At 32.3% G+C, this 26098-nt stretch overlaps 1 protein-coding gene across 6 annotated transcripts in view; it reads left to right on the top strand.

Moving 5' to 3' along the window:
• DGKB (diacylglycerol kinase beta) overlaps nt 1-26098 on the top strand; it is a 581858-nt gene that overhangs the window by 97219 nt on the left and 458541 nt on the right. For all 6 annotated transcript variants that reach the window (XM_039862429.1, XM_039862425.1, XM_039862430.1 and 3 more), the window contains one exon: nt 23376-23452. In XM_039862429.1, coding sequence (XP_039718363.1) covers nt 23376-23452 — 77 coding nt within the window. The remainder of the gene's footprint in view (nt 1-23375; nt 23453-26098) is intronic.

Genomic DNA, 26098 nt, shown 5'->3' with positions numbered 1-26098 from the left:
TTTTATATCTCGTTACCTTTTACTTTTTTAAAATTTTTCTGAAACTGAAAGTCAAATGATAAAATAAGTGTATACTGCCAAGGAAAAATGAAAAATATAAACTCACTCAAAAATATTTAGTTGATTCTTTCTCTTTTTCCATAGAAAGTATATTGTTATCTCCATATTACAATCCATGGAGATATAGGGCCTGTTGAGGTTATACAACAAGTTTATGATAACTGTGTTCTAGGAAAAGAATGAGAGACTTTCCTTTCTAGCAGTGTGGCAGACTAGCCATATTGAAAAGACTTTCAACAGCAAACCTACACTGTATTATTGTTGAACTCACAAGAACTATTATTAAAAATTTCCCAAAGGCCAAAAAAAAGAAAAAAAGTGCTAACATAGGAGGGATAATAGAATGAAGAAGCTAGGTCACCCTGGGGGAAAAGGCTAATAATATCAGGAAATTAAAGCAATTTTAAGTATATGAATAATTGTAATAATTTGTCATGAGCATTAAAAAATAGATAACTAAAATTTTAATCAAAAATAGAATTTTTGGAAGAGAGGTAAACATGACTAAAATATTCAATGGCTCTTTTATTCAGATTTTATTAAAGTTAAATGTTCCTAATGTTAACTATTTGTAGTCTGATCTATGGTGCATCCTCCAGTAAAAGAATAGATTACAGGATGCAACATACAAGGCAGTAGAATACAAAAAAGAACATGAGTTGAGAGGGACAAACCAAAAGGTAGTGATATTTGAAAGCAATGCTATATATCCTAATCTTATTGCATTTACTCTAGGAACGAAAAAGTTTTTAACACTTAAAATGCAATTAACGCAATTTATAATAACAGATTCATATTGAAAATGAAGCACTAACAGTATTCAGTAATACTCAACACATATTCATGATTAAAAATTCTTTGTAAATCAAGAATATCAGAAAGTGTCCTCAATTTTACTAAAAGTATTATACAGAAAATTATAACAAATGTCATTTTCATTGGCAAAATAGTACAACTATTACCTCCGAAATCAGGAATTTAAGAAAGATGCCCATTATCACTACTTCTATTGAACATTATAATGAAGGTTCATTATAAAAAAAGAAAAAATAAAAGGATCAGAATAGAAAGAGCAAATTATAGTCCACGGATGATATGATCACCTATTTTTAAAGTTCAAAGATTTTATGGACATATTTTGAGAATTAACAAGTGAAGTAACTAGTTGGTGGATACAAGATCTAAACAGAAAAAAGTTTTATATTCAAAAGCAACTAGAAAATGTAATTAAAAAGTAAAAATATGTTATTCAAAAGGGTAATGAAAATTTACTGTACCTAAAAATAAATCTAACAATATATGTACAAAAACCTAATGGAGAAATCTAAAAAAATATATGAAAGCTCATTAAAGGTGACATGAATAAAAGGAACAATATTTCATGTTTATGACTAAGAAGAACCGATTTTGAAAGACAAATCAATTCCGCACAAATTAAGCTATAAGCTTAATTCTATTATAATAAAAAAGGCATTTATATGTATTAATGTTATATTCAAGAGCATACTCCATTGTAAAACAAGAACAGTCTATGAAGAAATAGAAACAATTAAGATCAGCAACACTTCTCCAAAACTAAAATTATGTTGCAAACATAAAAATTGTTGAGACACGCGATCTAGTTGAAGAAAACCTTAAATATCAGAAATCAGTGGATCAATAAATAGTTTTTAGTAAATATTTAAAGTTGTAAATGATAGATCTATTTTGAACATAAGACAAAATATTAGAGATATAAAATGTATTTGGTAAACATCTCAGAAAGAATAAAAAACGCATTTAGAAATTTTGAAAAAAATCTATATAAGACTATCATGCTCAAAATACTATGAGAACTAAAAGAGCATGGTTTGAATTGATGAGATACAAGAAAATAGAATGTACTTGATACTTTGAATATTCATTTTCAAATGAAACAAGATTATTTAGCTTTACAGCTTCTTCCCTTGGGGTACAATCGCACTAGTTAAGAAGTAAATTCTATTATTATATGCCTATTATTATAAATGCTGCTAAGTAGTTTTGAAATTTGAGAATCAACAAATCGGCAAAATGCATTTGTTTAAGGTGGGCTAAGGTGCAAAAACAGAAACCCAAATTTCTGAGATTTAAAGAAAAAAATAGTTTATATTCCCTCTCCCCCAAATTAATCAGATGGGGAATGTTCCAGATCTGTGTATGGCTCTACTTCAGGAGGTCATTGTTGGGCTCACATTATTTTTATCTTGTGGCCCTACCGGTTACTACAAACTCTTGGGTGGGTATAAGTCCTATTCATTTTCCAGCTGGAAAAAGCAGGAAAGAGAAAGCATGAAGAAGGTATAACATAAGCATAACATTATTAAAGTGTCCCATTTTAGGATTGACATAGATAATTTCTTAGCATTCCATGTCCTGTTTCTACATCTGAGCTAGTCATTTAACTATAGAAGAAGAATCTCCATTTGCAGAATAAAAATGTGCAAGTAAAGATGTAGTTAGGAAAAGTTAGGAAAAAGATTAGTGAAGTGAGTATAGTTAAACAACATTCCCACACTCCATAGAGAACAGACAACCAACACTGAAATCAATGTATCAAGAAATATAGTTTTTAGTAAAATATTTACAGTTATTTAGCATTAATAAGAAAAACTAAAACTGATAATATAACCAGTTTTATATTTATAACCAGAGATAATTTTTAATATCTCTGTGTGTTGGGGGAGGTGTATAAACAACATATTTTTTTTTTATATCAGGCAATAAGTAGATACTGTGACAGGAAATGGATAGCCTAACAGAACAGAAATGGCTAAAACAGTTAACGCTGAGATTTGTGAGAGCCCTTATTTTTTATTTTATTGTCATTTCCTTTGGTATTGATTGGCTATTTTAATTGTTATTTTGACGATTTTACTCTAAAATGGTAATTAAAATCACAGTACTTTTATAATTAAAAATAAAATAATGTAAACATAGGGTGGCTATAATTCAAAGATGACAAATGTTTAAAAATTTTCCTTTGTTAATTTAAGCAACTGGAATAAAAATAAGAACAAATGTTTTCTTCTTTCTACTAAGTAATTTATGTTACATTTAAAGCTACAAAAATGAACTAATACTCATTTAAAATTCAGAGTGAAAGTTAAAAGTCAACTCCTTCAACTCTTAGCTGAAAGCAATATATAAAACCAGTGCTTTCTTAGTTGACCAAATATTTTATATTCGTAAACTTTGTATAACACCTAAACTTTTTCTCTATTTTCTAAAAATATCAAGCAACTGGAAGAATGATTCCATTTGCAAAGGGCTAGAGTGTAATTAATACTGGAAAATCAGTTCTTTATTTTTATATAATCCTATGAGATTTAATAAGCAGCTAGCACACTCATTTAAAAATAGATTTTAATTTGATCTGCATGCACACAAAAATGACTATTTATGCAAAGCACTTTATGCACTAGGTGCTATGGAAAAAAAACTAAGAAAACAAGTCATGGTCATTAGCTTAATCGAGCTTGCAATATAGCATATACAGAGTATTTATAATTGCCAAAGACTTAGAAATTGCCCAATTTATCATCTTTATTTACCGATAAGAAAAAAATAGTTCTGAGGAATGCATTTGCCCTAGCAGTACAGGTCTCCTAACTCTGAATCCTGTGCTCTTTCTACTTCAGAGTACTTCTCTTCTTCAGTCACTTAATTCTGATAACCTTTAAGGGCATGATGCTTAGTAATTACTCTACTACAGTGCAAGAAAAACAGAATTTACTAGTAATACCTACGTCTACTAATATATTCACAGGGACATGGAATCAATGTGGCATTTTACTTGAGCGTATAATTATTGTAGGTAGAATTCAAGTAGATTTGCATCACATTTGAATTATGTTCAGATTCCATGCACAATAACAAACACTTTATACTTACACGCTCTTATGACAAATTAAATTGGTTCAAAATTGCTAAATAGCAAATTAGTGTGTGTAAGAAAATCTTTAAATGTAGAGCATATTGGACCCATTCATGAAGCCTTTAGGAATTTATCCTAAGAACAGAATCAAATATGTTTCCAAGATGTATGTATATCACTTTTATTATACTTTTATTATTAATATAAATGTAACAGTAGTTTACATGCTCAAATATAAGAGACCAGTAAATAAAATTATGGTGCAGCTACACAAGGACACACTGTTCAACCAATACTAATGATAGTAGTTAACAGAAAATATTTAAAATATATAAAGTGTAAAAGTAGCTCAAAGATGCCTGTAATCTTTAATCCCATTTTTATAATTTTTAACCCAGTTTTATAAATTTTATACATGCATATTAAAAATATTCTAGAAGGATATCACTACAATGATAATAGTAGTCATTTTCAGGTAGAGAAATTATGGATGTTTATATCTTTTTATATTTAAGTACTTTCTGGTTTCCTTTTTAATAGGCATTAACTATGCAATCATTAAAAATATGCAATGATCTTGCCTTTAAACATTAAGATGATTTTCATCATAATGGCCAAGGGATACGTGCCACTTAATATAATGTCGCTCTGGACAGTGAGGGCTGAGGCAAGTGAAGAAATCTGTAATGGAAAGAAGACTTAGGGAAGGGAGGAGAGAATTCTAAGACAATAACAATTTTTTTTGAAAAATCTCAATAATTTGGATAAATTTGCTGTCAGTTTTACTTAGCTGGCCATCTGTTTCTATTTATTTGGACTTTCATTAAAAAATCAAATAATTTGGAGAAGACTTGCATATGACTACATAGATTTTTAAATGTAAAAAAAAAAAAGGATAATTAATATCCAATTGTAATCCGATTAAGATTTAAATAACATTTCCAAAGGGCCGGTTATTAATCCAATAACCTCATTCAGAACAACATTCAAACAAAACCAGTATGCCATAGCAAAATAGTAATGATGATAATATATGAATAAAGGGAAACCTAAGATCGTTGACACTTTCCACTTATACTACTTCTTAGCTTTTCTGTAATTTTTGATCTTAAGTAGAACAATTTAAAATCTTCATTATAATTTTGTATGTGCTTAGATAATGCGCCTCTGGCAAAAAGTTCTTGCTAGGTAATAATCATGAGTTTAATTGGAATTCTGTTAAGTGGCTTTTCTCCAAAGCAACTCTAACTTTGGGGGAGATGCTTTCCCCAGTCTTTCTCAGGTTCTTTCTATTACTAGTCAAGATGATTTCTCCATGGCTTACAAATCTTTTATGCCTAGTAACTCAAATATACTTTTAACTGGTCCTTATACTCCTCCCAACTCTATAGGTCAAAGCAAATAGCACTAATGCAAGTGAGGGCCAAAAACAAACAAGGCAACTGGCTGTCACACATTCTAGTATTTCAAGCTGAAGTACAGATGTCACACCACCAGGAAAATGAGCTTATTGTCAGAGTTTTTATTTCCTTTTTGCAGTGCACAGTGTAAAAGACTTGTGAGGTAATATGTATTCATGAAAATGTAACTGTCTAATGTTAACATGCTTTTATTATGATGTTTGACAGGTTGCAATACAAAAGAATATCCCACAAATGTAGATCAGTATAATAATTTTTATTTATGATCCTTTACATCTCTTGGTGATTTCATCTATTCTCCGCCACAAAAGCCCTCCCATAATCCTTTCATAATCTTTTGTGGTGGAGAAGAGATGAAATAATCCTTTTTCTGTTGTTGAAAGTAGTTTAATTATGTTTCTCAGCCCTCATTTTTGATAACTTTACATTTTTATTATAAACTTAAGGATAGGACCTCTTATTTGGAGCAGGTGACATTGAAACTGTACTGTTCAGGTTTATTAAAACCTTCCAAACTGCTTGGTTAAATTTTAGTGCTATTCCTGGCTTTTTTCACTCTTGTGGTCTCTTCATTATTTCCTCTGTTTTTCGATTACTTTGAATTAACTGACTATACATTCTATTTCTACTTAATAAATGTAATGTATGCATCCTTCCTTATCTGAATCTAATCCATTATTAAAAATGTGTTGACTATTGATTTTTTAAATAATATAGGGCTCTGTGTCATTATTCATTAGCAGTGAAAATAAGAATGCATACCCAGCCTATTAAAACATCCCACCAAAATTTCCTGAGTAATAATAAATACCGAAACATCTATGCAAAACTCAGTGGAGACTTTTACATAATAGAAAGCACAAAAGCACCAATTACTTAATCATATAACACCTAATTATCTAGAACCTTATGAGCTTATTAGTGCACATGTGTACAGTATGCAATGATACTGCTGTGTCAAGTATTAGATATAAATTACTTTTCCTTCTAAGTAGATACTTGAAGAATAAATATTTTAAAGACATAGTGAATAAAAATAACCCTTAAGCAAAACAAAAGCAACAAAGAGTCAAAGTAGTTTTTCAAATAAAACTCTTGAGGACTTCCTGATTGAAGTTTAGCAGTGAAAAAAGAGGAGGAATATGCAGTCAAAGAGGAAGGATGATCAAGAGGGAACTGGTGAAGGGGTAAGAGAGACCATGTCTAACATTCAGCCATGTATAAGTATAAGGCCAGGTCCAAGTACATGGAACCAGGGAACAGTTTCTCCTGTTGGCTCTTTTAACTGTGAGAACAAATGTCTGTGAACTATCAATTGATGCCATAGATAACAACAATAGGAGGCTGAAAACTCAAATTCCACATCTGTTTTTATTCACTTTGTGTCAATAGAACTAGTGATAATATGAGAATGTGTGATACTCATATTTGTGTCACAATCACATATCCTTGCCAAATTATTTTTATCTGCCTGATCTAAAATTTATTTAAAGATTTGCATCAAGTATTTATGAATTCTCTTCTCCCAATCCACAATAATTAAGTTGAACAAATTAAGTTGAACATTTAAGTTGAACATTTCTTGCTGTAATTCCTTGCGGTGTGCACATGAGCTATTTGTCAACATTTTCACCATCCACAGTAGAATATCTGGCCTCTATACTAGGTCTAAGATGTCTGGTTAGCTCTCTTCATAAAAATTTTGGATGGTTAGCAAAAAAACATAAAATGGTTTCTTTATCGTTAGGCAGGTGATTTATACTGTAGCCCAGCTGATCAATTTGAATGCCTTCTTGCTCCCTTCAGGAGCATTTAACCCATTTCCCGTTTACCTCTAGAACACTTGAGGAGAGTGCTCGCTTCTGCAGTGTTTATCCTGAGATAATTTGTGGATTATAGTCCTAAATTTACCCCGCCCCCCTGCCCCCCCCACCCCCGCCACAGAGTTTGCCCATGCATCCCCAATGCTTTTCAGAGAATTATATCAAAACAGGACTGTAGTTGTTGGGACAGCTCTTTTGAACAGAGAACAGATGCCAAATGATCTGAAAAAAAAGGATTGCAAAGGGGACAACTGTAACCAGACTCTGTGCTGAATTTATGGCACTGAAATGGTGAGACGAGAAGGAGGTGACAGTGTTTTCAACATTCCACAGTGACATCGTGATTGAAGTAGACAACAGAGATGGAAAGAAAACTGAGAAGCCATGTGTCATTGTGGATTATAATGAGAATATGAGAGCATCTCGGCTGATCAGATCAGATGCTCACTTCTTATTTAACTGAGCACAAAAGGCACAAGTTCAGTGTAAGAAATTCTTTGTCACCTTCTAAACATGACAGTGCTGAATTCCTACATCCTGTTCAAGAAAGACATTTCTGAGCACACAGTCAGCCATGTAAACTTAAGACCGATGTTGAGAGAAAGAACGCTGGAAAAACATCACAATCCAGAGCAGCTACATCTTTGAGGTTGTCTATGTCACACCTCTTCACCTGTCTGGAAGACATTTCCCCAAGAGCACACCACCAAACACAAGGGAAGCAGAATCCAACTGGTTGCTGCAAAGTGTGCTGCTTGCACAATGACAAGGATGACGAGAAGATCTGGAGAGAAACACAATATTTTTGTGCACGATGTGATTTTCTACTTTATGTTGTTCTGCACTTTGAAATTTACCATGCCAAAAAAAAAAAAAAATTAAATACTGATCATCATATACATTTCTGTTATATTAGAAATAGAGAAATTTTCTCTTTAGAAATAATTCCAAGAAAGTTTTTATAATTTCTTTTCACATTGAAAACCAGTCAGATTTGCTTCAGCCTCAAAGAGCATGTTTATATAAAATTAATGTTGGCAGCGAGCTCCACTTTTTTTTCTAAACAAGAAACGGGTTAATTAATCTTTCATCAGAGCAAAGGCATCTGCATCATCAGTATCCCCCTCCAGATACTACATCACTAACATTATGTAACATGCTTTCAAGGTTGCCAGTACTCTTGGCTGTAATAATAACAGTAGTATTGGGAGACATAAAGGCACATATACATTATCTCACAATCAACAATCCTAGAAGGATATGCCCTGGAGATATCAAAAGAACTATGATTGCAAAATGTTCTTTCTACTTGAATTCTTCTTGGAACTTTGATGGGTGGTGACAGAAAGCTTTTTACCTGAGCTTTGACTGTTTCTTCCTCATCATTTAGTCTTTACACTTTGAGCTTACTACAGCATTGATGTTGAGGCCACGCTCTCCCTGGACTGCTCCTGGGCGGTGACCAAGCATGGTGGTGGTAGTAAATTTGGGTTCTATCACAGCATTCTTCCAGTGGACAAGGTTTGCTCAGGAGCTTCGAATTGGCCCAGAGCCGTACCATAACTGTGACAGTGCTACCCAATCTTCTTCCTCCTCCAACTCCCTCCACCTCCTCCTCCCCTCCCTCCTCCCTCCTCCTTCTTTCTTTGTTTCCTTCTTCTTTCGGCTATTTCTAACATTTTATTTCCAGCTATTTCCTCTTTCGGCTATTCCATTATTTCGGCCTGTCTGTTTCTTTCTTTTTGTTTTGTGTTGGCTCGTGTTGCCACATTTTAAAAGGTCGGGTTGTTTGATTGGTTTTCGAGGTATGCACCGGTGCGTTGGTTGGACGTCTATGGTTCCTGAAACGAGTCCCAGTTGTCCTCCACATCCCTATTGGTATTTCACCTATTAACTTGCATGTTGATATGGCTTGCGTTCCCATGCCATGCTCTCCTCATCCCCATGACCATTTATCAACTTCACCTTTGGCCCTTTTTTTTAACCCTTAACCCCATTCCTATACAGCCCCCAACCCCCTCCCATCTGTCCATCACCAAATCTTCCTTCTTGTCCTCTTCAAGTATTAGACCTGCTTCACACTCTGAATGTGTCCCTGCCTACTTCTGCTCGTACTCCCCTTTTTATCCTTCACAGATGTCTCTAGAATTCCTTGCACGTGTTTCTCAGAGGTCCTGAATTAACATACCAGTTAACAAAAAGTAAACTTTACAGAATTCTATTAAGTTCCCTGAGTTTTTCAGATCCATGGTTTAATAAAAGTTTTGACTGAATATCAACTTTAAAATTTCCTTCTACCTAAAACCAGTTACAAGTAGTGGATTTAATAATGCCCCTCAGAAAAGTGTGTCCGAGTCTTAACCCTGGGAACCTATGAAGGTGACCTTATTTGGTATAAGGGTCTTTGCAAATGTAATAAAACTATCAAGATGAGCTTATTCCTGGATTTAGGTTGGGCTCTAAGTCCAGTGATCACTGTTCTTATGAAAGATAGAAGAGGAAAACAGAAACAGGAGAAGAGGCCATGTGACAACAGAATCAGAGGTTAGTGTGGTGGGTTGACAAGGCAAGGATTGTTAAGGATTTCTAGCAGCCATCAGAAGCTGAGGGAGAAACATGAACAGATTCTTCCTCAGACCCTCCAGAAGGAACCAAGCCTAAGAGTATCTAAACCTCAGACCTCTAGAGCTATGAGGAAATAAATGTCTGTTGTTTTAAGCCACCAAGTTTGTGGTAACTTTTTATATCAGCCTTAAGAAACTAATAAGCAGTATTAGGTTACACTTGGCAGCTTTTATCTTCCTGGCAGTTCCTCTCCTCCCCACATCACCGAGAATTTCCTCAGCACATTGATTCATGGGTTCCTGCAAGTCACTAGGGAGGCTGTGCAGCCTCTCTCACTGAAATCTTTTCATTCTTGATTTTTAAATTGCAATGTCTCGCAGTCCTTAAATCTCTCAAGCCATCTCAGACTTGCATTGTAACTAAACTTTTTACAAAATAGTCACCCTTAATCATTTACTTCTTTTTTGGATCTTTAAAAATATTTAAAGAATATGGTACTAGCCTTATCCTATTAGGTGGATGGCTGAAATACAGCTACAGTGTAATGTAAGAAATTCTCTCACTCAGAATGGCCAACACATTTAGCTAGCATTTTGGCATTTTTTTTTTGGTAGCAAATTATGGCAAAGTCTGTCAAAAGTTGTTATAGCAAATTTTCCAATGTGATAATGTAGACTGAGAGATACCATTTAATAAAAGAAAGTAACGCCATAGATTTCCCTTCTGAATACTGCACGGCAGGGAGATTCAGAACTAATAAGCCACAATATCCACACACATAGTGTTTTATCTCCAGTCTACTCTCTGCTCAATAATTTTTAGAGAATATAAAAATAGTCACATTGTAGGTAAAGTTTTCAGCTTGAAATCACCAATTTGAGCTAAAAGGGAACTTTATCAAAGCTGAGTATTTTTCAGAATAAGTATAATTCTAAATATATTTCTCAAACATAATACCAATACTAATATTAGTAGAGGTTCTAATATCACTGGGGAATTTGACATGTCAGTAAAACATATTCCTTTATGAACTAAAATGTTTGCTCCATTCCCCTTGTTTTCACCTTATCTGGTAGTAGGATTAGACATTGCCAAATTCCTCAATCTGAATTTCCGTTCAAAAGTTGGATAAGATTTCAGAGACGCAAGAACTAGAGATGAGATTATTAGGAGGGGAGTATTTAGGGGTGTAGGACTGAGTATCCTTTCAGGGTATCTAGAGATGTTTTTATCATTGAATCACAGTATGTTGTGACTAGAAGTGTCTTTCTATTAGAGGCAGAAAATGGAGATCTCTCTAATACCATGAGAGGAAACTTCTAACGATGTTTACAGTTTTTATAATTTTCAACTACTTCTAATTCCACATGTAGTTATAGTCCTCCTTCTCACATTAAAGTTTTTACAGTCTCCAGAGTCATGGGAATGATGAGTAGACATTAAAGCCACAAAATAAATGTGGCACATTTCTCTAAGTTCTCTTCTGAAATTATAATTTGGGGACAATATTTTGGGGTTTATGTTCTTTAAAATTTTTATGTAAGGAAATTATATTCTTTGAAATATGTATGCCAAAAAATAGATTTTGGTTTTCCCAGATTGCCTAATATTGTGTTTGTTGGTAAATGTACAGAGAGCTGAAAATTTTCTGGTTAGAAACTAATTAGAGACTTTGGTAATTTTGCATTGTCTTAAAACAGGATGTCATTAGCATTGCAACTAGAGAAAACGCTATTGTTGCCAGAAAGTCTGATTTTTCAGTGTTTTACAACCCATATAAGAACTTTACAAAAATGAAATGAAACTTTCATCTTCTGAACTAGTGTGTGTTTAAAAATGTTTACTAATCTACAGATTCAAAATTATAACTCAGTTGCATTTTATTAAATATTTTGATTGAAATATTTAATTGAAATATTTTAATTTCCCATAAGGAAAATAATTAAAATTAATAATTTAAATATAACTAATTTCAAACAATTTTACATTATATTAGTTTATTGATTCAAATAAGAAGTTTAATGCATCTAGTGAAAATGCAAACGGAAATGAAGAAAATTGAGAATAATCTGAAATTGAATCTGAAATTAAGGTTCAGGGTAAAATTCCCAGATCTCAGTGTAAATATGACAACACAGAAGATGGATGATAAGAACTCAAAGTTAATGAATATTTATTATGTGCCAGGTACTAATCGTAGCAGAAGCACAAAGGAGATATTTTTATCATCTGCATTTGCCAACAGCAATAATGTCAGCACAAATAGTGAATGGGAGTTAAGCAGCACTCTTCAATCTAAAGATCTGGATATTGAGTTGAAAATGAGTTCATTAGTTTAGAGAATCCATGTGGTATTTGTGAAGAAACTACTTGAACAATACTGCATGAAAAGATCATTTCTTGCAACTATATGTATTTTAAAGTCTACTTTATCTTCCTGGGGAAATATACTGAATGCAATTTGTAAAACCTCCCTCTGCCAAATGTAATAAATGACCTCAAGTCACTTTTAAAAAGATAGAAAAAATTGTAGAGCATAAAGAAGCAAACAAAGCCAAAGGAGAAAAAATGTATGTAACTTCAAGTATACAAGTTGGAATGTGTCATCAAGGGGCAGAAATTCCTCAGAATTATCTCACTGTTATTTTTCAACCTCTCCAAAATGAATCAAATGAGTGAGTGCTGGGGATGTTACAGCATCATCAGATGGTAAGGGAGAAGCAGGAGAGGTGGAGTGAGGACATGAGACTTGGAATGTCTCCCTAGAGATATAACCTTTTTTTTTTTTACCACTAATATAATGGCTCCACATAGAGCTGATCCATTCAGGTTCTCTATTTATTCTCTGGGCAAGGAAGAAGGCTGAAAATACAATTATTAACCAGAACTAAATATGTCTAAGTATAATTAGCCACTTAACAGAATGAAGAGAAAAAAAGAGCGAAAAGAAAAAAAAAAAAGATAAGAACTACTGAAGTATTGTTACCTCTTGAGAAACACACATAGGAAGTAGTTTGAATTACAAATCTCTTTTCCACATCCCCTCATGGCTTGTACGGAGGAGGATGACATCTGAATAGAGTGCATAAAGCTGTGAAAAGCACAATAACTGCCAGAAATTGTTCTCTCTCAAACTAGAGAAAATGATCGGCAGAGTCACACAGTGGGCTTCTCATAAATTGAAGTAATGATCTAAAACCCAAGTGCAGTCTTCCATAAAAAGTCATTAAAATCATCTCCTTGCTTCTCCTCAATTTCCTTGCCCCTTCTCACGCTATAGCAGTTGGATGGACAAACCACACTAACCCAGTCAATTTTGACTTTCTTCATAACCTGCTTTATAACCGACTGGACTTCAATGTGGCCTGGTAATTATATCACATTTTCCTAGTCAATGCACTTTTACTATCTCCTGGAGGATTTCAACACCTCAGGACTTTCCTCAAAACTCCTCAAATCTACCTCTATCCTCCTTTCTCAACTGTTGGCCTTTCTTCTTCTTTCACTGACTAAAGTAAACACAACAGAACTTTACGTACACCAAATGGACATCTACCTCTCCCCAGCATATGAACCCATATGCTCTGCCTTCTCACTTGGGTAAATGTCCATGCCTGCATCCTAAGACCTTCTGCTATGAATGAGATTGTATATTTTTTACTTACTTAAGGACACCAGTCTATGGTTTTCCCTTATTTTTTCTACGTTTTCAAATTTTCTCCACTAGATCATTTCTATCAACATGCTGTTTTCTCTCTAAGAAAATAATCTTAAATCTACTTCTGCAATCCACTGCTACTCACATTCTTCGCTTCTGTTGCAATAAATATTTTCGAATGATTTGCCCATATTTGCTGCCTCCATTCCCTTCCATGTTATTTTATCTTAACTCACTCTGATTGGGCTTTTGTCCTGAATACTAAACTGAATCAACTCTAAATATGGACTCAAATGACTTTCTTCTGGGCCAGTCCAGTGATCAGGTTTTTCACTTTACTTGATATTATATGACACTCTGTTTTCATGACACATTGCTTCTCCTGGTTTTCTTGCTATTTTACTAGATACTCATTCTCAGTCTTGCAGATTCATTCTCTTTTCCTGATATCTGAACTTCTGAGTGCTCTAGGTTTTGGTCCTTGGTGTTTTTCTAAGTTCACTTTCCATGTGATATTTTATAGTTCTATGGCTTTAAATATCATTTATACAAATAACACTCAAATTTAGTTCAGTAGCCTAGAACCTCTCCTTAATTCCACACTTACTGTCTTAATGGCTACACTTTGATTTCTAATCGATTTCTCAAATATTAAATGCCTAAAACAAAAATGGAGAACTCTCCATTTCATACTTGCTCTGTCTGCAGTGCTCCCTGTTCCTTTTTGTGGCAACTTCATCCCTCTAATTACTCAAACAAAATTTTAGGGTTGTTCTTGACTCTTCAGTTTCACAGCTGATGTCCAATCCATCAGGAAAGCTTTTGGCTCCACTTTCAAAATAATCTATCTTCCCTGCTCCATCACTAAGACCTTCATGCAATCATAAATCTCTGGAATGAATTAATATAATAATTCCATAATAATTTTCCTGCTTTTACTTTTGTCTTCCACAGTCTTATTTTCAATATAATAGAGCATTCTTTTCAAAAAAATATTTTGAAATGATGATGGATTTATAGGAATTTACAAAACAATATGACCAGGGACGACCCATGTACCAGTTACAGATGGTTACATCTTACATAACTACAGTTTATAAAATACTATTGACACTAGAACATACACATTGGTATAATCCACAGAGTTTATTCAGATTTCATCAGTTTTACATGAACAATACTTCTTTTAAAACATTATTAGATTCAAAACTTTGCCCAAATGTCACCTTTTTATAGAAGTCTAATCTAAGCTTCCTATATAAAATTGTAAACTCTGACCCACAAGCTAATAATCCCCTTGACCTTGGACTATTTTTTTCCATAGCAGTTGAAATCTATCTAATATTCTATATTAATTTATTATGTTTATTTTCTATCTTCCTTCACTAGACCACAAAACACATGAGCAAGAATAATTTCTGTTTTGTGCAATGATATGGAACAGTACTTTTTCTAAACTCAATAGTCTTGAGTATTGGAAAAAATGATTGAGCATTCACAACTGGGGGATTTTATTTCTGCTCTTAATCTCTATTTGTTTTGAAAGACTTGTTCATTCTCCCTAAAGTATATAAAATTCTATGTTGATTAATTCATTAATTCCTGCTCCTGTGAGTCAAATGTTAGCATCTCTTCCCAACTCCACATTCATAATGTCATAAGAGAAACTCGAATGGCCATAGTGGGAATATTTATAACAGTTCCATCAGCAAACACTACAAGTCAGCATTCTGCACCCTCAAGAGTTATAAACATTTACTAGAACATCACTGAATCACACCAATTTATTCACCATTTATAATTTTTAATTAAAATTATGTTTTCCATACCAATTTTTATTTATTGTGTAGATGAGTGGCTCACATGCAAGTATACATTTTCTTAATTCATTTTCTGCACAGTATAATCTGTATAAAATGTAAATTATTTCATGGACCCCTATAACAGTGCCTGGCCAGCATAGATTTGCTAACAGTTAGATTATCTGTCCAAAAAAAACTACTCTTATAAATATGTTGTCCAAAGCACTGGAATAGATACATGCATTGAAAAGTCATACTAGCAAATGAAGGAAAGTGTTTTAAGGAATTCTTGTTTAAAAGAATTATTAGCAAGTAATGAAAATCAAAAAGAAAAAGGAAAATTTTTCATAGTCTCAAATCAGCAGTTAATCTGAATTAAATAGTTGTCTTTCTAGCTAAATAGAAATAGTCACTACAATGTGTATTGCTATACACATTTCTCTGAGATATTATGGTTGTCATCTTTTCAAGTTAACAATGATCCCAAGAGCTTAGCAGAAACATGTAGAGAGAGAACTTGCACTCAGAACAACTTCAGAGCTTTTTCTTACAGCTCTTTCTAATATAGCCGTATCATTAGAATATTCTTTTTAGGATGTTTAAAAATCCAGGTGTATAGATTTCAATTAGCATATAAAATGCTACCACATGATTTATTATTTTTAACAGTAGTTCTGTATTTTTTCAATCTCTTTATACTTTTATTATAATTCTCACACAAGTAGATATGAACTTCTGTCTCTTTGTGACTAGTCCTCCAAATATCCTATAGTGCTGTAGGTATTTCTTATCTACTGTTGACTATAATTTAAGTAGAATATCTTTTATATCACTTGGGGAACTGTATTAATGGCTATATCAATTTCTCGATCTTTTGGATTACCAAAATATTATTATTTTGCTATTGTGACCTGAGGTCAGGGTAAATAAAATTTTGAATAAAGGGCTCCAATTTTTTTCTAATAAGCCCCTTGAACAACTATATATATATTTAATGTACATATTAAATATATATGTTACATATAATATATATATATAATATATATACATACACATACATAAGGAAGTGTAGCAGGAAAAAATTATTGATTAACTGTCAATTTCTTTGTGCATCTCTTTAAGGATCAAAGCATTGATAAAGTCAGCCTTAGCTACATACAAAAATCAATTGAGATGCTTTTTAAAAATCCTCAACCTGGATCCTAGAACTTAGTACAATTCAATCTTCATCACAATGTTTTGGGCCTAGGTATCAGTATATTTTAAAAGTTGCCAAGAAGATCTTAAGATGGATTCAGGATCATGTACCACTGAGTTAGATACAAAACTGTTTGGTTTAGACATAGATAAAGCTCTTTTGCTAATTTTAAATGTAATATTGCTAAGGGAAACTTTAATTATCAAATTTAACTTTATATTGAATGCTAATACATTACATGCACATTAATGCTACCTCAGTATTTAAATTAGAAAATTATTTTCTTTAAACAGTTAAAGCTACACAACACTATTTACTACAGGGGTAAAACAACCACTGCAAAGATGCTTTGGTGTGGCACAGAAAAAGATTTCTAGGCCACAAATATCCTTTGTGACAGGGGAAAAAATTATGTGAGGAATCGTAGATTGTGAAGGAAACTTTTGAAAGCACCAAGTTGAGAGAACCAAAAGATGACTTTTCCATGGTCCCATGTATTAAACAAGATTAAAGGTGTTGGCAGCCCCTCTCACGTTGTCAGAGCCTTTATTTTCCCCTGGAAATCCAGTGTCCTCACTGAAATAGGGACCTTTGGCACTGTCTATTTTGGCAAGTAAAGGACTACACCTATGGTCAGTTCTTTAAAAAGTTGTTATTTATAAAAATGACAAATGCGTTTTATAGCTGAATAGTGTTGGTGTTAACAGTGGAATATGATCATCTTCTCACAACAGCTATGACTCCTATTTGGATGGTAGGACTCTTGGCCTTGACTTTTAAGATATATTTACTTTGGAACAAACGAAAAAAAGGTTTTCTCTTGAGGCATAATGAGAATATTTCTTCAATAGTCCTGTCTTTTCTATATACTTTCCTCTTATAATGCAGCACAATTTTAATGTTTATCGAAAATGCATTCTTATAATAACTATATGAAATATATATTATGCAAAATCCACATATATTTTACTTAAAGTTTTCATAAAAGAGCAATACACACACATATACTCTAATTCCATTATTAAACAGAAACATAATCCTGAACAAAAAATAAAATGCATTAAGAAACTTGAATTTAAATAATATCATAGGAATTTTTTGTTGTATTTTTTTATTTATGTAGAAGATATCTTCTTCATCTGTTGGTAAGAAAAAAAAAAGAAATAGAATATTTCTAGGTACTAGGAAAGTAGGTAAAAAAATTCTCTGAACTAAATTAACAAAAGTAATGGACTCCAAATTTTTATTGATTCGAAGCAAAGAACAGATTTGAGTCATATGCAAGAGTTTGGTCACTACCTCAACCTCTTTTAGCTGTGTGATTTTTAAATCAGTGATTTCTTTAACCTTGATTTCTTCGTGTGTTAAATGGAGAGGGAGTTTGATAAAGTCAGAGGTGATTGTGAATTTTAAATGAAATAATAAGAGAAAACACTTTGCAAACTCTAAAATACTTGCCACATGCAAACTTTAATAATGTTAATAGTACTTGATGCATAAAATCACATGTGGATTTTAAGAGAGTTATTATGAGGAGTTCCCTGGAAGGTAAGTTGCTATCTACTGTGGTTGAAGGAGGTCCTAAGAGGTTTTGTGGATAAAATGGCAGATAAACTATGGCATACATTATGCTTTAACTTCATTTGACTGAAGAGAATCCTGGGGAAAAAGAACATCTCAAGTGAAGGAAGAGCTCTAAAATCATGGGATGCCTTGGTAACTGGAGGGCTGGATATTGAATTGTAAATAAGGGATACATAGAAAATAATTATTGCTAGGTAGGTTTGGATCATATTCTGACATACCCATGATACCAAGAGGAGGAGTTTGTGCTTTAATCCAAAGGCAACAAGAAACTATTGAATAATGATTGTATATTTGAAGTTATGTTTAGGATGGAACAAAGGCACAGGAATTTGTTGGGCACCAGACACTTTGCAGGACACCATTGCTTGGTCCATATCATTATTCCAATTTTAAGTATAGAAAACTGAGCCACAAAGAAGTTAAAAATATACCCAGGGACATTCAGGAATTCTGGAGCCAGGACTTAAATCCAAATCTATCTGGCTTTAAATATTTCCATTACTCCATGGAGCCTTTTTGATTAATCTAAGTGTGTGTTGAATTTTTTGGAATAAAGAGGCAAAGAGGCAGTGAAATCACAAAGGAAGCTTATTCAAGATGCAACAGACATTTAAAGAGATGTGAGGTCAACTAAAAGTGTTTGATTTTAATGGAGCATTTTTAGGACTCATTAGTTGGAGTCTTCTATTTTCTGAACATTGCCAAATGCACTATGCACTTATTGATTTATCTTTATTTCAGAATTATGTAAAAATTAATTAAATTTTTCTTGAAAATCATGTAAAATTCAGAACATTCCTAATTATAGATTCTTAAAATGTACCTAGTTTAATTCTCATGGTATTGTTTATTATGTGATTTAACCAAACATGAGAGGATTCATAGGGAGTAGGCTCTTGAGGAGTCCTCTGGATCGAGTCATATCCTAAAGGGTTTACTAGGAAGACAAGTCAGAAGAGAAAATCTACTCTATAGTCCCCATATATATTTCCTTTGTCCCAGCATATTAAAAGGTCTCTACTGAATAAAATGACTTCCACTTTTAGGCTCAGTACTACCTTAGTTCTTAGATGATTTTTATGGTGATAGAAAAGACAACCTAAAATGACTCAATCCTCTCTGTCATGTTTATTAATATTAAACTACTTCCTGGTAAGACTAATATACTAGTCTAAGGGCAACAATTGGTATCCAGTGTTCTTCAAGTTCTCTGTCCTGTTAACCAAGCCAAGCAACAGCGTCTCTGGAATTAGGCCTATATTTCACAGTTGCCTCAAATCACGACCCTCCTTTGCTTTCTAGGAGAGCCAGTATTTTGTGCTGAGCATCTGTCCTGAATCCTTATCCTAAGGATTAAACCAGCTGTTTGAACCTGGCTTCCCAGCACCTCAGTTGTCAGTCTTCTTTGGATGCTAGACCTTTGTTCCATTACAGATATGTATTAACTGTGAATTGATCTCCCAGCTTACAGCTGCCTGCCTGCCTGTCTGGCTACCTGCCTGGATTTCTTAGCATCGCGTAGCCCAGAATCTGTCACTGTGCTCTTGTACTTGAGGCTCCAATATTAGCTGAAATATTACCGAGACTATGTCTTTCACTCACCTCCTATCTCTTCATCCAGGTGTCACATCCTTGTTAGTTTTCTTGTGCTAGAAGGTAGGTCCATTCTAGTTGTGCATCCTTTCTCCTCTCCACTGCTCCAATGTTGTGTTGAACTGATATGATTTAGAATTGACATAATCAAAAGATAGGAATATTTATGGCGGTAGGTAATAGGAACAAATCCAGAAAAGCAGCTGAGTTACAAAATAAGTAAATGTGTGTTCTCCTATGAAGATAGGTAAAACACAGAAAAATTTCACAATCTAGTGCAATTTTGGAATCCAAGCAGAGATATGTAAGTAGTTCATGTACGGGGATTCTGTTTAAAGATTATGGAGCCCAGGCAGGATATGTGGAACCCTCTGGTGTTCCATACCAAAATCTCCTTCAATAGAAGATTGGCTGGATAAGTCAAAGACTCTTTTTTAAAGAGACTGGACCCCACAAAGGTTATTGAGACAGAAATAGAGGAAAAGGTAATGTTGCAGTTTCTAAATTATATTGTGAAGTGGACATTAGATTGTGGATAAACTTCAGATGTAAAAATATTAAAAATGGAAATGGATATTGAAAAAATGACTTAGTGGTGATTCATCTGAATATGAATTCAAGCTCCTTAAATTGTCTCAGGCCAAGATCATCACTGAGCCTCAGTTCATGGAAAGGGCAGTTATAGATACATAGATTGTAGCTCTTAATTTATTAATTTATTCCTAGTAGTCATCTCACTAATAATATTTTGACATAACTATGGCCAGTAAACCACAAAAAAAATGACATGAATAATTTTAAGGGTTGATATCTTCTCTGGACATTTATAAATGATTACTAAATGTATTTTTTACTCCTATAGAAACCTGAGATGAAAAGCCCATCTTTAGGCAGTATCTGTGAAGTTCTGTGGAAGACCTACATATAAGAAATCAAACATTTTTCTCCTCCTTCCATTATATCATAGGGCTAAGATATGATTAAAATAACCATAGTTTATTGGGATATATTAGCCCATAATTTATGGAGGTATGTAAAGAATGGTCTACATCTACCTCTATAAACAAGAAGAAATAAAAGGTCTTCTTACTTAGAACAGTGCCTTGTAATCCATAAAGAAAGATTTGAGAATAAGGAATCAGCTTCTTGTCTCTTTTTAATATATAACCAGATCTCAAAGTTGTGTGATTTTCTGCCAAGCCAAAGTACATATGGAAGCTATTACTTTAATGTGTATTAATGTAGGAATAGCTCTGATCAATTCAATCCTAATATTAATTGCCATTCTATTGTTTCAGCTTTGTAACAAATTTAAATGTTGTACACAATTAAAATGTACATTTTCTTCCTGCAATGTAGCAAGAAACATGGCATAACATATTAAGACTGATCACATTATGAAAAATGGTAGCAGAATACATACTGGAAACAATTTATAGGAAGCTATACAGGCTTTAGTCATGTTAAAGCACACTCACAGTTGTGTGCATGTGTGTGTGAGCATGTAGGTAGGATCTCACCAGAGGATCTCATTAACAAAAAGACAACTTAATTAAAAAATAGTCAAAAGACTTGAATAGACATTTTTACAAAAAGGTACACAAATGCACAATAAGCTCTTGAAAAGGTATTTAACATAAATTTTTTATTAGCAAATGACTTGAAATACAAAATAGAACTCGAAACCATTCATATCCACTAGGATAGCTATAATAATTTAAAAAAAAAACTAGAAAATAACAAGTGTTCGCAAAAATATGGAGAAATTGAAACCCTCTTGTATCGCTAGTAGGAATGTAAAATAGTACAGCCCCGTGAAAATCTGTTTGGCAGTTCCTCAAAATATTAAAAATACAGTTACTACTTGACACAGCAATTCTCCTCCTTGGGATATACCCAAAGGAATATTTGCAAAGGAATATGTGTACTTGAATGCTCATAACAGCAGTACTTATAATAGCTAAAACATGAAAACAACTCAAATTTATATCAGCTAATGAATGGATAAACAAAGTGTGGTATATCCATAAAATGGAATTTTTTTTTTGACTGTAAAAAGAAATAAAGTACTGACACATGCTACAATATGCATGAGCAGGAATCTCTACTTTTCAAAATTTATGTTATGACATTTTGCTTTTACAAAAGACCTACATTAGCACCTGCTTTTGCTAACCAAGAGAAATTAGAAGATTTTCACTTTCAAAGAAATAGTAATTGCTTCTTCGCTTTATGGCTATTTCAGCTTATGAAAGTTTTCATAGGAACACTCTATGTTCGAATAGTGGAGAAAACCTGTACCCGAAGACACTGTACTATGGGAAAAAAGCCAAACACAAAGGCAATGTATTGTAGGATTCTATTTGTATGACATGTCAAGAATATGAGGGTTTTGAGAGGGTGATGAAAATGTTCTGGAATTAAGATAGGAGTGATAGTTGCACAGCATTATACTTAATTGTGCCCTTTATAACGGTTAAAGTGGTGAATTTATGTTATGTGAATTTTATCATATGAATAAAAGAGTCACACATATAAAACCCCACAGAATCACAATAAAGAAACAAAATCGTACATTCCAAATGAAAATATAATTCACAAAATATAGGTAAGCATGATGCACTCAGTGAGCATCTAAGTGAATTTTCTAACAAGGTGTTTCAAAAGTCATTTTTAATTAGATTTTTGGAACTGGGAAATATGGTTCAAATATCACTAAATCTTGGAAAAAGGTAAAAAGGATTATATTCAAATTCTAGCAAACAATATCTATGCCCTGTTTCATAATTGAAAACTAAGAATCCTGCTTTTTTCTTACATTTTAATTTCAAGCTTATTTTATCACTGTTATTCAAACTTAATTGAATATTTAGATGGCCTATCAATATTTGTTAGCTATTATTTTATTCGAACTTAAACATATTATAATTTTGAGGTTTCTTGGTCAAAAAGTTATATTTTGGTAATTATAAAAGCATTATTTTAGTAAATTAAATACATATATTTATATTACATTTATATATAGTTTTAAAGTTTAATAATATTTATGTTTTTATGATATTATTTCCTATATTAACTCAAGATTCATCAGCATCTTAATATGATAAAAATTATAAAATTTTTTTAAAAATTGAAAAAAATTTAAATACTTTTTGTAATGTGTATAAACTTTGTTTCTTACTTGAATTAAAATGAGCTTAAGTGTTGAGTTTTATGTTTATTTAGAAAATTCTTTCTAAAACTACCTACAAAATACTAAAATCCATAGCTTACCTCTGAGTGGATTCACCATTGAGGTTTATCTACACATTTCATTTTTCTTGTTTATTTAGTAGAGTTATTATTTAGTTAATGGAGTGATATATGAAAAATGCACTGTATAAATTATAAAGTTTAAAAGTGCTCCTGTTTTCTTTTTTCTTCTTAAACTAAACTTATTTCACTAATTTAAATGTTATGTTATCAAGATAAAGGAAAACAATACTATCTATTCATTTATTTCCTCATCATTTTATATATAATATACAGGCAATGGCTCCATTCTTGGACAATACACTTGGGCAAAACATACTTTTTCTGTTCCTTTCTTTTTGGTGTGATTGTCTTTTCTAATTAAATAGCCTTTTAAAAGTGACAAAGAATTGACACTTTACATGTTCATTTTTTAATTAATATCTGTTGGTGATTATATTTTAAGAAGTCTTTGTTTCTGGACTGTTATATAACTATAACAAACATATATAAATAATTTGTGTGTTTTCTATTTCTTACAGATTCTACAAAGAAATTGAAGGATGTTCTTGAAGAATTCCATGGTAATGGTGTGCTTGCAAAGTATAATCCTGAAGGGGTAAAGCTTCTTTTTTCTTTATATCAGTTTTATATAAGTACTTGGAGAAAGGATTTCTTAATGATTAGTACTTGGAAATATATATACTGTATACCATATGCCATAACATAAATGAAATAAAATTCATGATAAAATGATATTCTGGAAGATAATATTAAATGTTGTACTTACTATTTTTTAATCCAAAAACATTTTGTTAATGCAAATTTCATTTCTATATTTTTTACCTGAAAAAGTATAGATCATCTATAATATAGTTCTAGGTTCTTTTCCTAGAAATCAGGAAACAGGATTAGATAGAAGGGAAGAGAAAGTGTACCTGACACTCACTTTATGACCTACAAATTTAAACCTCAAATGACCATTGATGTGGGGTAGGGAGATTCCTCCTTTCAGGGAATTATTCCCTTGACTGACCGAAGAATAGATTTCGTGATGGATGTAACTGATCCATTAATTAAAGGGCCAGATTTAACAAAAAGAGGAATTTCTTCCCTCTTTCTTTTACCTGGTGCCTGTAAGCTTAAGTCCCTGAAATTCTTTCCCTGTAAGAACTTAATGTGTCATCGATTGCTTTTGAACACCATGCTTAAATGAATGCCTTTCCCTTCTTAATTATTTGTTAGATCACCTTCCATTTAATGTTAGCTGAGAGATGTTACATTTTAAATGTTTAATGATCATCGCTGTGAGTTCTTTTGCAGCTTCACCAAAGCTGTGTTTACAGGAGTTAAACTGCCTTTTGGAAAAGATCTTTTTGCCCTGGATGTATTATCTAGCCATCCAGATAGATTCATTTGCTGATTAAAATGTGATTTGTTTTTTGTTATCATCATTATTGTGGTTTTCAGTATTTAAAAGAGCACAGTTCTTGGTTATCCTTCAATATTGTACTTCTCTGGGATTCATAGGACTTACACATTTTAGTTAAAACCAGTTTCTAAATTCCAACCTTAAAATGTTTGTAGTGTTTTATAATTTCCTTTCAGTATTTCTAGTAATTAACTTTTTTATGTCATATTTTTTATTCTGTCTGCATTACGATGAATTACTGTACCTTTTAAAACTCTTTAACCTAAAACTCTTTAACCTTTTAAAATAAAGTTAATATTTAGTGCCTACAAATTATGGAGAAAATATGGCAATTTAAAGCCATTCCCATTTTTTTATATATCAGGAAAAAAAAGAAAAAACACATCAGGCCTTCATTTCTCTCACATTTTATTTTCCCAGATGCTACAGAGTGAGAGAAAAAATTGTCGGCAGATAAATTTGTAGAACTAAAAATCTCAACAACAAAAAAGCAGAATGGGAAAGTTGTGTCAACTTCACTGAATTACTATAAGCCTCCAAACATAATTAATATTTACATTTCCAATCATACTTGAAAATATGAATGTTATCTGCATGCAGAGATGAAACCAGTTTTTTCTCCCTAAAGACAGCTACTGGTTTTAAATTCCGTTGAAATGTGGTATTATTTGCATAGTAGCCTTTTTTCTTCAATGAGTTCTTATATAAAGGACTCACAATACTTAGTCTTATTGATATTATATATTTAATGAGGATTATCTGTCACCATATACTGGATTTACTGAGGTAATTACTAGATTCATTGTTAGACACACATATGATGTCAGCCTTTTTAATAATGTAACACCTCTCTATAAATGCACAGATCTGCTCTTGAAATGCATTATTAAAATAATGAACGGTTGAAAAACAAAAAAAGTTGGATCTCGCTGTGACCCAAAAACAATTCTAATTTAAGAGCGAAACCACTCTCTAATGTTAATACTGGTATATATTTTCCCTTCGAGAAAAAAAAATAAAGTTATATCACTCTTTTAGACACTGATATCTGTTTCACAAAAGTCAATAGGAAAATAATTAGGAATGTTCAATGTTGAGAAAGAAATCCTTCAGTCCTATGATTCTCATCAGTACATGACTCCATACAGTTTATAAAAGGTTATACATATAGCATGAAGGAATTCATAAAAAATTCATAAAGAATCATACTGTCAATTCACATGTGAAGTTCTCTCTATTGACTAGTCAAGTTGAGCCCAAAGTTGTTTGTCACTGGTGACTACTTAATAATAATATCAATTATAAAAGAAAAATTACAAAAGTGATTAGTCTGATTTTAGAATGAAGAACTAATCCTTTATTTTCTAAAATGAACATGGCTTGTATCAGCTATATAAGATGTATTCACAAAGAGAAAACCATCTAAATTTTTCTTAAATTGCTTCTCTCCTTACAAAGTAAAGCTGCTTAAATGCTAGATGCATTGTTTTTATTATCATTCATTTGAATTACTGAATTTTAAAAGTGCTGTATATAAAAACTTAAGCCAGTGAAAATGTGACATGTTAGTCTATTTTAATAGAAAAGAAACATTAAGTATGAGTGACTCATTTATTTTTAATTCCTGTCTTTTAAAGATTATTCGATATTGATTCTTTGAAGAAATAAAAGAATCATAAAATATAAATCTAAACAATGACTTTAAAGATTCTCTAAGAATAAAAAGTTTTAAAAAATCTTGAGATTCTCAAACTAATAATATTACAGAGTTTTTAAGTAAAGAAACTAATTTTAAGAAAATTAAAATGACTTTCCCAAAATTAACTAGCTAAG

Source organism: Pteropus medius, unplaced genomic scaffold, assembly GCF_902729225.1.
Source record: "Pteropus medius unplaced genomic scaffold, Ma_sr-lr_union100, whole genome shotgun sequence".
NCBI classification, from domain to species: domain Eukaryota; kingdom Metazoa; phylum Chordata; class Mammalia; order Chiroptera; family Pteropodidae; genus Pteropus; species Pteropus medius.
Note: the sequence above shows the minus strand (reverse complement) of the source record. Positions and strands in the feature narration are given on the sequence as shown.